This window comes from Morus notabilis, unplaced genomic scaffold (genome assembly GCF_000414095.1).
Source record: "Morus notabilis unplaced genomic scaffold, ASM41409v2 Scaffold120, whole genome shotgun sequence".
In the NCBI taxonomy this organism is placed as follows: Eukaryota; Viridiplantae; Streptophyta; class Magnoliopsida; order Rosales; family Moraceae; genus Morus; species Morus notabilis.
In genome coordinates this window covers 1-14,244 of record NW_010367559.1, presented here as the reverse complement: position 1 = coordinate 14,244, position 14,244 = coordinate 1, and the positions used below count along the sequence as shown (strand labels likewise).

Below are 14,244 nucleotides of genomic sequence, written 5' to 3'. Positions count from 1 at the left end.
AATATCAAAATTATCCTTCTCAATCTATATTAGATATTATTGTTTACTTATATTTAACTAAAAAGATAAATAAACAATTTAAAAAAGGCTCAACTAAATATTCCAATCAAGCAAATACTTTAATTGTTTTAAGATTGATTTTATTTAATATTTTGGTTTAATAAAGTTTTAAATTGGATTTAATAAAGGTTGGAGAGCGTAATTTTAATATTTAAAAAAAATTGATTTAGAAGGTATTTTGAGTATAATTTTTGTGAACACAGGGAGTGTGCTGTTTTAGGTATTAGGTATTTGTATAATAAAAAGGACAAATGTTTGGGGGTTGTTTTGGATATTATCGCTTTCAATAATAAAGGAAAGAATTAAACAACAGTGACACTTAAAAATATGGGTGTTTAAAAAATACGTCAACCCGTTCAAACCGCTCAATTCAAATCAAATTGAAACAAATCATTAATTATTTTTGGATAATTAAGCGGTTTGGTTAAGTTTTTAATCAAATTTTTATGACAGTTTGGTTTGTGGTTTTGACTTTCTAAACCGCCTAAATTGTCTAACAATCCGTCTAAAAAAATACACTAATTTTTTTATTTTTAAAATATTTTTTTATTTATTTTAGTTTTTATTGATCATATTAAATATTCTACACTTATAAAATATATTTTATCATATTTTTATTGATTTGTATTAAAACTTTTAATAGATAGGGTACTAGGTGAAGGTGAATTACAGATAATTATGTGATTATGTCGCATAATTAAAAAGGGAGAGAAGGAGAATTTCATAGTTCCATCAGAATCATATATAAGTATATGATAATTTTGCAGAACTGGCGTTTAAAATTTAAGTTTTGTAGATAGGGTACTATCAAACGAGAGAGGAAGAAAGAAAGAAAAAAAAATCTTATACCATTCGATTTCAATTCAGTCAGCAAGTCAGCGGTAGTAAGTAGGTTCCATTGTTTTGGGACCATTTCACTAACACAACTGTAGCACGACTCTAGAAGTCAACAATCTTTGAGTTTTGCTTTTTTGAATTTTGCACCATTCGATAGTAGTTGCTGAAGACCTGTTGAGTTTTGCTTTTTTGAATTTTGCACCATTCGATAGTAGTTGCTGAAGGTGTAGTATTTTTCTATCTGAAATGCTCCCTTTCAAAGACCTGAGTATATTCCAACTTCCCTTTCTCTTTTTCATTATCATGATGATATAATGAAAAGTTTTCAGTACTTTTGTTCCCTCATGATTTTGATCTTGCTTAGCCTTGGTACTTTTGAAATCATTAGGCAAATAGAAGTTTAAGACCATGGGGGCACATTCTTCCTACTATATCCTCGGCCATTTACTATTCATGTTTTTGTCCCTATTTCATCAGTTATCACACTGCCAACAACCATACCTCAACTACACATGCTACATGCAGGGTCCCATGGCTAACAAATCTGAAGGATACCTATGTAATGACCAGACAGAGTTCTCATGTGAGTCCTTTGTCACATTCAGATCCCGAGCACCTTACAACAACGCCACCAGCATCGCTCGTCTCCTCGGATCTGAAGCCTCTGAAATTGCTTCCCTTAACAATATCTTGCCGGATGACATGATCACTGCCAACAAGTTAATCATAGTTCCGCTTTCTTGCGCTTGTCCAGTTAATTTCTTCCAGCATTTCACCACTTATGTTGTCGAAGTAGGTGATACGTATTACACTATATCCAATCAAACTTACCAAGGCTTGACCACATGCCAGGCAATCCAAAGTCAGAATCCGAACTATGTTCCGACCAATATTAGCCTGGTAACCGAGTTCGTCGTTCGCGTTAGATGTGCCTGTCCAAGCAAGAACCAAGTAGCTAATGAGGTGACTTCCCTGTTGACCTATGGGGTCGAAAATGGCGATACAGCTGATTCTATTGGGCGGATGTTCGGGGTAAACAGACAGAGTATACTTGAGGCAAATATGTTGTCTCAAGACACGGATATCGTACCTGCTACGCCTATATTGGTTCCGCTGACAAACGAAACCTGTTCTGTAAATCCCAGGTTATTCTTCTGCAAATGTTCGACTAATGGTCATCCCACCAATAAGAGCTTAGAAGGTTCTAATTGCGTTCCTGATAATGGCAAAAGTTTTTCACTCAAGTCGGTTGCTTTATTAGGTATCTCTCTCTCTCTCTCCCAAGTCTTTTTCTCTTTCAAGGCTTTAGAATAGTACTATATCGTTTTTGTATACACCTAATCAAAACTTTATATGGTTTAAGAACTGTACTCAATGGTTATTTCCATAGGTGTTGGAATTGGATTTGGACTCTTGTGCATGTTCCTTTCAAGTTACAAGTTGCATCAATGGCTGAAGGAAAGGAGAATAAGAATAAGAAAAGAAGGTTTTTTCAAGCAAAACGGTGGCATTTTGCTGCAAGAAAAGTTGTCATCTGATGGAAGCAGTGAGAAAGCAAAACTCTTCACTGCAGAGGAGCTGCAAAGAGCAACTGACAACTATAATCAGAACCGGTTTCTTGGTCAGGGAGGCTCTGGCACAGTTTTCAAAGGAATGTTGCCTGATGGCAGTGTAGTTGCCATCAAAAGGTCAATAGCAATCGGCAGAAATCAGATCGAGCAATTCGTTAATGAAGTTGTCATTCTATCGCAAATTAACCATCGAAACATTGTGAAATTACTCGGTTTTTGTTTGGAGACCGAGGCTCCCTTGCTAGTGTATGAATTTATTTCTAATGGAACTCTGTACCGTCACATCCGCCAAAAAGACCCTGAATCGCTACTTTCGTGGGAGAGGCGATTCGGCATTGTTTGTGACGTTGCAGGAGCTTTGGCATACATGCATTCCGCAGCCTCAACGCCTATCTTTCATAGGGACATCAAATCTTCCAACATACTTTTAGATGACAAGTACAACGCAAAAATCGCCGATTTTGGGACTTCAAGATCGGTCCCAAATGACAAGACTCACTTAACCACAGCAGTGCAAGGAACATTGGGGTACATGGATCCGGAGTACTTCCAATCAAGCCAATTCACGGACAAAAGTGATGTTTATAGCTTCGGAGTTATGCTTGTGGAGATCCTAACCGGAGAAAACCCATTTTCCTTTGCTGAAGATCATGAAGGGAAGAGCCTGATTACAACTTTCATTTCATTGACAAAGGAAAATCAACTTTTGCAAATTTTAGATCCGCAGGTGGCTAAGGATCCAGGGGAGGAACTGGAAGATGTTCAGGCCATTGCAGAGCTGGCAACAAGATGTTTGAGATTGAACGGGAAGAAGAGGCCGACAATGAAGCGAGTATCAATGGAGTTGGAAAATTTGAGAAAGAGCCAAAGAATCTTGGAAATGGACCAAGACCTCCAGTCCTTCAGAGGTGAAGAATCATATATGAATGGAAGCCCCAATACCACACAAGAATCTGTGGAGTTCAGAGCTGATAGTTTCTCGGAGACTGAAGTGATAATGATTTAAATAATTTTGGATCATTTGGAGGAATTAGTCTCTGCAAAAACTTCACTTATGTAGAACAATCTTAATGACATGCTAATAGAAATCTTAACGATATACAAATAATCTTAATATTTCATTGTTGTTTCTCGGATATATAGTCATTTGTGTTGTTTGCGAGACTGAGATGTCTTTTTCTTTTTCAACTTTATTGTCTTTTGCAGGATACATACTGTCGTATTAAATTTTCTTTTCGTTTATGGACATTTGTGTTTTTATATGTTGTTTCTAGATATCTTGTCGTTTTCTAAAATGATGCCGAGGTAATTTCGTATTTGAATAATTCTATGCTGTTGATTTTTTTTTTCCTTACTGAGGAAATGTTGTTTAAAAAAAAAAAAAAAACACTTTGACGTTTCCGAAGTCGTTTGTATGACTTTCAATGTCACTGTCGTTTGTAACACCACGGGATTTTACTGCTCTAGTTAGGAATACCTTGTGATACGCCATCACAAGTTCACAACAGATCAACTCCTTGGCTCTGATTCCCCCAAGTCTTAAGCTTCTTAGGTCACTTTTAATTAAAAAAGTCACATCGGCTGACAAGATTCCTACCAAAGTTGTATCTCAAGGACGTCTTTCATTACTGATACAGAAAATTACAGGCCTTACAACGTTCCAGTCAATCATATTTCGGGACTACTATGAGGACAGGAATATTTCGGTGGGATCCGATTGATGGTTCCGGTGAGATCCGCCTGTCCTAGTCCTAACCAAACAGAAAATGGAGTGAACATTCTTGTTAAGAAGTCTTAGTTATATTAGATATAGATTACACTTGTAATGTTTTCATTGAATAGTTTGTTAGAGGTTGTTATCTACACTAATTTATGTATAAGTAAGAAGTTGTAACAGAATGAGATAGAATGAGAATTCAGTTTTCTTTCTCACTCATCAATTCTTCTTCCTCTCTCTAGAAATCGTTTGAGCTTGTTTTCTTACATGGTATCAGAGCCCTCTCACCGGTGACGGAGCTTCTTTTCCGACGATCGCCATGGGAGATGCTGCGCCGACAACTTCTTCTTCTTCTTGGTTTGTTCCAGTTACTTTCTCGCATCCTGTTGTGTCGAAGCTAGAAAACAACAATTTCTTGGTTTGGCGGCGACAGATTCTTGCAACTGTTCGCGGTCATCGCCTCTAAGATTTTCTTTCAATTTTCCGACGATCGCCATGGGAGATGCTGCGCCGACAACTTCTTCTTCTTCTTGGTTTGTTCCAGTTACTTTCTCGCATCCTGTTGCGTCGAAGCTAGAAAACAACAATTTCTTGGTTTGGCGGCGACAGATTCTTGCAACTGTTCGCGGTCATTGCCTCTAAGATTTTCTTTCAGATTCTGCACAGACTCCTCCATGGTTTCTTTCTCCAGCAGATGAGCTTCTTCGTGTGGTTAATTCAGCTTATGAAGAATGGGAGCAACAAGATCAGTTGCTCGTGTCTTGGATGCTAGCTTCGATGTCCGATTCGGTTATTTCTTGCATGGTTAATTGTGAAACAGCAGCATAAGTCTGGCGTACAATCGAGGAATACTTCGCCTATCAAATTAAGGCTAAAAAGTCCCAATTTAAAACTCAATTATAGAACACTCGTAAAGAATCTTTGTCTGTTAATGAGTATTTGCTTCGAATTAGGCATTTTGTTGATATGCTTGCTTTGGTTGGCCATGAGATTTCTACTAAGGATCACATAGATGCAATCTTCAATGGCTTACCTCCTGAATATGATATCTTAGAGATTAGTGTGAACTCTAGCTTTAATGACTATTCTGTTGAAGAAGTTGAATATCTCATTCTGGCTCAAGAAGTCCGAATTGAGAGAGCTGTTAAGCAGAGTGATGGTTTCAATCCTTCCTTAGGGCCTTCTCTGGCTAATCTTGCTATGACTAGTGGTCGACCTAATGCAAATTCACGATTAAATAATTCTAATTTTGGTCATTTTTCTCATGGTTCCAATTCTGTTTTCCCAGGACATTCCTCTGGTAGTTATCCTTCTAGACCAGGTCATTTTTCTGGTAATCACAATAGTAAGGGCAGAGGTCGTTTTGGCCATGGTAGAGGACAATCATGGAATAACAACTAAATACAATGTCAGCTCTGTGGTAAACAAGGTCATATGGTTGCACAGTGCTATTATAGGTTTGAAAGGTCTTTCACTGGTCCTTCTCAGTTCAATCATTTTGTTCAAGGCAATTTAGCTCAAGGTCCGAATCTAAATTCAGCTGCTGACTCTGCTCAGATGGGTGCTCTGCTTGCTACTCCTGAAGCAGTTCTTGATTCAACCTGGTACACTGATGATTCCTTTGATGTGGAATGGTTTCCTGATTCAGGTGCTACTAACCATTTGACTGCAGACCAATCAAATCTCATGAATAGTGTTGAATTCTATGGTCCAGACCAAGTGCACATAGGAAATGGTAAGTGATTGACTATTAAACACATTGGTTCTTCCACTTTTTCTAGCCCTTTTGTCTCATCTAAATCCCTCACTCTCAAACACTTGTTGCATGTTCTTGAAATTCGTAAAAATCTTTTAAGTGTCTCTAAGTTTGCAGCTGATAACAGAGTATTTTTTGAATTTCACCCCACTTCTTGTTTTATCAAGGATCTTATTTCCAAGGTGGTGCTGCTGGAGGGTCGTCTTAAAGATGACCTCTATGTGTTTGACAACTCCCAGATCAACCTCAAGTCCATCGTCCCAGTAAACTCTCAAAATGGTTCTCAGTCTTGTACTTCTTTTCATAGTTCTACCAAGCCTTCTATTTCATTGATTTCTGATGTTCCAGCTTACACTAGTACTGTTGTTAAGCCTTCCTGTTTTAAGCTGTGGCACAACATATTAGGACACCCTGCAGATAAAGTTGTAAAACTGGTATTGAACAGTTGTAATCTCTCTAACATAAATAAAACTTCAACAGTTTCTATTTGCAAGTCCTGCTGTTTGGGCAAAATTCAAAAACTGTCATTTTCTCTCTCTCAAACGGATTACACTAGTCCTTTACAGCTTGTATATTCAGATTTGTGGGGTCCTTCACCTGTGTTATCTTCCAGTGGATATAGATACTACATTCATTTCATTGATGCTTACTCTCGTTTTACATGGTTATACCTTCTAAGAACCAAATCTGAAGCCTTACAAGCCTTTGTGAACTTTAAAACACTAGTGGAAAAACAAATTGGTTTACTTGGCAAATGCATCCAAACTGACTGGGGAGGAGAGTTTCGAGCCTTTATAGACCTTGTAGTTCAACATGGAGTTGAACATAGGCATCATTGTCCACATACACATGAACAAAATGGGGTGGTTGAGCGTAAACATAGACATATTGTTGAAACAGGTTTAACTCTTCTTGCTCAAGCTTCTATGCCATTCAAATATTGGGATGAAGCTTTCCGAACCTCTGTTTTTCTTATAAACAGATTACCAACACCAATTCTCTACAATAAAACACCCTTAGAAATTCTTTTTCATACTAAGCCTGTTTACTCTCAACTAAGAGTCTTTGGTTGCACATGCTATCAAAATATTAGACCTTAAAACAAAAAGAAACTACAATTTAGGTCAATACCATGTACTTTTCTTGGCTACAGCATCAAACATAAGGGTTATAAGTGTTTAGATCCATCTGGAAGAATATATATCTCTTGGGATCTCATTTTTGATGAAAATTCCTTTCCTTTTATCAAAATTGTACATCCTGTTTCACCATTTTCTGTTGAGTCACCATGTTCTTGGCTCCCCGTTCGTTGCTGCCCCACTCAATGCTCTACCCTCCTTGTCCTCTTCTTCTTCTCATAGATCATCTTCCTTACACTCAGATCCAATCCCTTCCTCTACTGATATACCCAGTCCTCTTCCTACTGTGGCAAAACCTATTTTTATAACACCAATATCGAATCAGGACTTGTGTGTGCAGGTTCAGGATCAAAGTACAACATATGCATCAACCTTGTGGCCTTCTCATTCAATGATGACACGCTCCAAACGAGGTATTTTTAAACCCAAAGTGTACATGGCAGCAAGAGAGCCTCATACAGTTGAAGAAGCTTTGGAAGCAACATACTGGAAACAAGCTATGACAAATGAGTTTCTTGCTCTTCAAAGAAACAACACATGGAGTCTTGTCTCATTACCTCATGGCAGGAAAGCCATGGGTTGCAAGTGGGTGTTCAGGGTAAAAGAGAATCCAGACGGCAACATAAATAAATACAAGGCGTGACTTGTAGCTAAAGGGTTTCATCATGTGGCAGGGTTTGACTTCACTGAGACATTCAGTCCAGTGGTAAAACCTACCACTATTCGTGTGATTCTTACTCTCGCACTAAGCAGGAAGTTGAGACAACTTGATGTGAATAATGCTTTTTTAAATGGGAATTTGCAAGAGTAAGTGTTCATGGAACAACCTGCAGGCTTCGTTGATCAACAACATCCAACATTACTGTGCAAACTTCACAAGTCGCTCTATGGCTTGAAACAAGCTCCAAGAGCTTGGTTTGAAAAGCTTCATCATGCGCTGCTTCAACTTGGTTTTCACTCAGCTAAGTCTGATCAGTCTCTCTTCATTCAAGTCACGACAAAGTGGACTATATACATCCTTGTTTATGTGGATGATATACTCATAATAGGAAGTGATGAATCAGCAATCCAAGAACTGTCCACTAAGCTTAACACTGCTTTTGCACTCAAAGATTTAGGAGAGATTGACTATTATCTTGGTATACAAGTTGCAAAAACAACTCAAGGTTTGTTCTTGTCTCAACGAAAGTATGTGAATGACTTGTTGTGTAGAACAAAGATGCAGTTTGCAAAAGGTGCTTCAGCTCCCATGACCACATGACAAAAACTCACTTCTTTTGGCAGTGATCAAGTAAGTAATGTCCAGTTATACAGAAGTGTGGTGGGTGCATTGCAATATGTGACAATCACAAGGCCATAAATCTCCTACAATGTCAATAAGGTTTGCCAATTCATGCAAACACCTCTAGAAGCTCATTGGAAGGCTGTAAAGAGAATTCTGAGGTATCTAGCCGGCATAATAGATTATGGTCTTCATTTGAGAGAATGTCCTGCAGAAAGACTGGATTTGGTCGTCTTTTGTGATGTAGATTGGGCATCAGATGTTGATGACCGAAGATCAACATCAGGGTTTTGTGTCTTTCTTGGTTCTAATCTAGTGTCTTGGCAATCCAAGAAGCAACATACTGTATCAAGATCCTCTACAGAGGCTGAATATAGAAGTTTGGCCAGTGTGGTAGCTGAGATATCCTGGCTACAGTCTCTTTTAACTGAGTTGCACTTTCAGACAGCAAAAACACCAATCATCTAGTGTGATAATCTCAGCACAGTTCACTTAGCAGCAAATCCAGTGTTACATGCCAGAACCAAACATATAGAACTGGACTTATACTTTGTTCGGGAAAAAGTCATGATGAAGCAAATAAAAGTTCGACATGTACCTGCTGTTGATCAACTAGTTGATCTATTCACCAAAGCTATTTCGAGTTCTACTTTTGGTCTTATTCGTAGTAAACTTAAAGTAGAAGATTTAGCTACTTTAAATTTGAGGTGGGCTGTTAAGAAGTCTTAGTTATATTAGATATAGATTACACGTGTCATGTTTTCATTGAATAGTTTGTTAGAGGTTGTTATCTACACTAATTTATGTATAAGTAAGAAGTTGTAACAGAATGAGATGGAATGAGAATTCAGTTTTCTTTCTCACTCATCAATTCTTCTTTCTCTCTCTAGAAATCGTTTGAGCTTGTTTTCTTACAATTCTTAATCTAATTGACATATCACATATACAGTAGAAAAAGGCGAGATAAAAAGAATTGCCATAGCAAATAAATATCATCAGAACATGATATCAAAGGTCCGTACACACTCAAAGTTAACAAAAATAATCCAAAATTACAATCACTCAAACATAATGAAAGTTAACATAGCAAATATCAGTGGTCCAAGATTCCAAAGTAAGCCTCACCGTATCAAGTTTGAAAACACTAGTCCATCTCTATTCATATTTCATGGATACATCATTGACAACAAATATTAATGACAAAACATCTAGTATTAAGGTTTATTTTCATATTTCCAATGCATTTGCATAAAAATCACGAGGAGAACCCATTGACGTGGAGGTGGTTCTGTAAAAGACTACAAATAAAATTTAAGCTTTATAGCACAACATTGTAAAGGAAAAATAGTAGAATAGTAGTAAGAAATTATTTTACCTGTCTCAATCTTATCAGATAAATCCAATATTTCAGCTTCATCCATGCAATCTTTGACCACAAATGGTTGATGGCTTCCACTCAAACAATTTTTCAAACATATGACTGCCTCAGTTGTCTTAGGACTAAGAGAACTACGGAATGGATCAAGTACGCGATCCCCCATAGAAAAGGCCGAATCAGAGGGAACGGTGGTAACATGACCAGCCAATACATCACGAGCAATAAGTGACGACACCTTGTACTTGGAAGAATTTAACTTCCACCATGCCAAAGTGTCAAAATGCTCACCCTCGATGAAATCCACTAATTTAAGTATGAATACCCAATCATTTAAACACTACTTAATAACAAGATTAGAGATTAACGTATCAAAATGTTATGGAAATTAAACTCCACTTTATTGCCGAGAAGTAACACCCGAAGCGTGAAAATTGGTAGAGGGTGTGGCTTGAGTATATGGAAAGCAGTTTTAGGGGGGGGGGGGCGACGATGATAGTGGAGAGGGGGTGACGTTTTTTAACGAGTTTTTTTTAAGAAGAGAAAATGGTTTTTTTTATTTTTTTATTTTTTTTTTAGGGAAAATATGAAATTTAATATTTTTTTTCTTTTATTTAAATATATTTACATTTTATTTTATTTTTTATATGTAAAGGGCATTTTTGAGAAAACAAAATTTTCATTAATAAAGGGGGTTATGAATGCAACATCCTTAAGTTGGAGGTTAGTGATGCAATGCATTGGTCAATTTAATCCCATATTTGCAAAGCTCCCCTCCTTTTGTTTTGAAAGCGCGGGAGTTTCAGTCCGGTTTTCCGTCGTATCGGATGGACAAACGACAGAGACTTCAATGGGATGGATAAACGAAGAAGTATATTAAGGAACGACAATGTATCGTACAAGTAGCGTGTACATAGAAACGACAAAGAATTTAACGACATTATTGCTACTATATATACTCTGTAAATGACAATTTTTTTCTCCCATAAACCCTAAATCATATGCATTCTTTTAACTGTTAATTGGGAAAAAGCCATAAATACCACTCAAGGTGGTAAAAATATTATTTATGTAACTCAACTTAAAAATAAACAGCTATTCAATTAGTAAACAGAAAATAAAAAATTACGATAATACGCAATTATTGAGAATGAGATAGATAATAAATTTGTACAAAATCATGACAAACTATGTACTTTTCTCACAAGGGATAAGCTCATTCCTCTCGTGTACAATTTTTCAGACATACTCAACCGCCGGGAAAGAATGTAAAACCAGTTTTTTGTTCTTAATTTTCTGTTAAATTTTTTATACAATGCGGGGTCGAATCCGTGCCAATGTACAACAAATTTTTTTTTATTTAATTAAGTTATTTAAAGCAGTGGCCTCAACGTCCGAGAAGGTATAAGTGCTAGATGTTATAGATTCTTGAGTGGTATCAATGGTTATATTCCAACATGGCTCTTCATCTCTTGAGGACTCACTCTCTTGGTCCATTTCCAAGTTTATTTGGTTATTTCTCAATCTTTCTAACTCCATTGATACTAGTTTCATCGTTGGCCTCTTCTTCCCGTTCAACCTCAAACATCTTGTTGCAAGCTCTGCAATGGCATGAATATCTTCCAGTTCCTCCCCTGCATCCTTAGCCACTTGCGGATCTAAAATTTGAGAAAGCTGATTGTCCCTTGTCAATGCAATAAAAGTTGAAATCAGATTCTTCCCTTCATGATCTTCAGCAAAAGAAAATGGATTTTCTCCGGTTAGGATCTCTGTAAGCGTAACTCCGAAGCTATAAACATCACTTTTATCTGTGAATTGGCTTGATTGGAAGTACTCCGGATCCATGTACCCTAATGTTCCTTGCACTGCTGTGGTTAAATGAGTTTTGTCATGTGGGACTGATCTCGAAGTCCCAAAGTCGGCAATTTTTGCATTGTACTTGTCATCTAAAAGTATGTTGGAGGATTTGATGTCCCTATGAAAGATAGGCATTGAGGCTGCGGAATGCATGTATGCCAAAGCTCCTGCAATATCACAAGCAATGCCGAATCGCCTCTCCCATGAAAGTGGCGATTCAGGGTCTTTTTGGTGGATGTGATGGTGCAAGGTTCCATTAGAAATAAATTCATACACTAATATGGGAGTCTCGGTCTCCAAACAACAACCGAGTAATTTCACAATGTTACGGTGATTGATATGAGATAGAACGACGACTTCATTAATGAATTGCTCAACCTGGTTTGTACCAATTGCTTTGAACCTTTTGATGGCAACCACGCTGCCATCAGGCAACATTCCTTTATAAACAGTGCCAAAGCCTCCCTGGCCAAGAAACCGGTTCTTGTTATAGTCGTCAGTTGCTCTTTGCAGCTCCTCTGCGGTGAAGAGTTTCGCTCTCTCGCTGCTTCCATCAGGCGACAGCTTTTCTTGTAGCAAAAGGCCACCGTTTTGCTTGAAAAGCTCCTCTTTCCTTCTTCTTTTTCTCCTCCTCTTTGAACATTGATGCAACTTGCAACTCAAAAGGGAAAGGCACAAGATTCCGAATCCAGCGTCACCACCTTGGAAATTAAACCATTGAGCAACAAGATTTGGTCAAATCAATCATAAAAGGATTTGGTTATACATATACAAAAGCGATATGGTACTATTCTGAAGTCTATGAAAGAGAAGCAAACTTGATCCTAAGAGACACATACCTAATAAAGTAACAAATTGGATCAACGAAAAACTTTCATCGTCATCATTATCATCATCATAATTAATGCAATTAGAACCTTGTGAGCTCTGATTGGCATTGAGGGATCCTTCTGAAACATTACCCGTACTAGCGGCGGTCGAGCATGTGCCGTTTAGTGATGCCTGTTGGCAGTGCGAAAACTGACGAAGTAGGGACAAAAACATAACTAGACAGAGCATGTAGGATGAAGATATCTTCATGGTTTTTAGTTGTAAACAGAGGCGTGCTCGGTTATATTTTCTTATAGCACTTAGACGTTTGATTTTGTGGCATTGGTTTCACACGGATTTGTCTCAAGATTCAAATCATGTAGGAAGAAAAAGGAGTTGAACATTGAGAGGTTGTTCTTTTATAATGAAACTCAAACAAAATTTGAATTCGAGTTATAATTTTATTCAAGTTCATATTGTTTTCTAAAATTTTAGTTTGAACTCGATTTCACACTTTCCTTCCAAACTCGAGTTCATAAACTCGAACTCAAGTTAATGAACAATATTTTTTCTATTTTTAAAAATGTCATAGCTTTTTCGTTTTAATTCCGATTGAGATTCTTTTTTTTTACTATGCATTCACAACGAAAAGATTAATAAAATCTCACCCATATATACCTTATTAAAATTTTTCATCACTATTGAATTTTTATTAAAATACTATCTAAATACAAATTTAAGTTTTGACTCACCTAAACACAAACTTAAAAAGATTCTTAATTTAAATCATAATTTAAATGTGCACATTAAAAAATAAACTCAAATTATAACTCAAACTCAATTTAAAATTATCACCTAAATCATCTTAACTTAAAAATATAAAAGAACAACCCCTTGAATTTTAGTTGTTATCTTCACCTTGCGGTCAAACTTTATGAATTTTAAAACAAGTATTGCCTTTTCCATCTTGACCTTTTCTAATTAATACATTTTAAAATAGAGGTTGGAAACTGGACGCTGCCTTTGGCCGAAAACTTTTTTTTATTCTCATTTTAGACTTGCAGTACCTATGACTTTTCTCTTTCCATTTTATAATCTTAAAAATTATGCGTTCTAGAGCCCACTAAAAGTCAAGCTGATTAATCTTTACTGGGAAAGTTATTTTTTTTAGTGGTCCCAAAAAATATATTCACATAACATCATTACTCTTTTATTGCAAGAACATAAACATAAACAATCAAACCATCTAGCGAAAACGTCCTCTATTTTTCTTTCTTATTTTCTTATTTTTTAATTTTATCGGATAAAAATATTGAAGTCATATTTGGTCAAGACGGAATAAAATAAAAAAAAGAAAAGAGCATGATGGTGAATAAAACTAATTAATAAAAGCCACGACTGCTGATGAATAAGGGCGAAAAAAACTTTAAAAGCAGCAAGAGCTTGAAGAATATCTCTAGAAGGAGAGAGAATTGTGAAAAGGACAATTCAATCTACCAACAACAGCGACAATAATAGACAACATTCATACAGAGGACAAGAAACGATAATCTAATGAATAAACGACAATTACAATAGAAAACGACAATATTTCTACAAACGACATTAATGATAAACGACAATGAGACGCATACCTGACATCATATTCTACAAACGACAGTGTAATTTTTTTTAATAACACACCTCAAAAAGGACAGTCCCTTAAACTGACAAGACATGCTACAAAACGAAAACTTATTAAGAAAACGACACGTAAAAAGGCAACAAATTTAGAACAATGTAGCTTAAAAGAACACCAGACCACTGATGAAAGACAATCTTTCAAATCGACAATAAATAT

The 14,244-nt window shown here is 36.6% G+C and overlaps 2 protein-coding genes across 2 annotated transcripts; one reads left to right on the top strand and one right to left on the bottom strand.

Moving 5' to 3' along the window:
• Window positions 1-1,137: 1,137 nt before the first annotated feature.
• LOC21398198 (wall-associated receptor kinase-like 1) lies at window positions 1,138-4,651 on the top strand. The gene is made up of 3 exons (XM_010112730.2): window positions 1,138-2,158; window positions 2,288-3,459; window positions 4,463-4,651. Exons 1-3 carry the CDS (start codon window positions 1,306-1,308, stop codon window positions 4,649-4,651), a joined length of 2,214 nt encoding a protein of 737 aa, XP_010111032.1. The 5' UTR covers window positions 1,138-1,305.
• A 6,346-nt stretch (window positions 4,652-10,997) lies between these two features.
• LOC21398197 (wall-associated receptor kinase-like 1) lies at window positions 10,998-12,524 on the bottom strand. Its single transcript, XM_024175227.1, has 2 exons — window positions 12,434-12,524; window positions 10,998-12,295 (listed from the first exon to the last, which is right to left on the bottom strand). The coding sequence occupies exon 2, from the start codon at window positions 12,030-12,032 to the stop codon at window positions 11,094-11,096; it is 939 nt and encodes a 312-aa protein (XP_024030995.1). The 5' UTR covers window positions 12,033-12,295; window positions 12,434-12,524; the 3' UTR covers window positions 10,998-11,093.
• Between the last annotated feature and the right edge of the window lie 1,720 nt (window positions 12,525-14,244).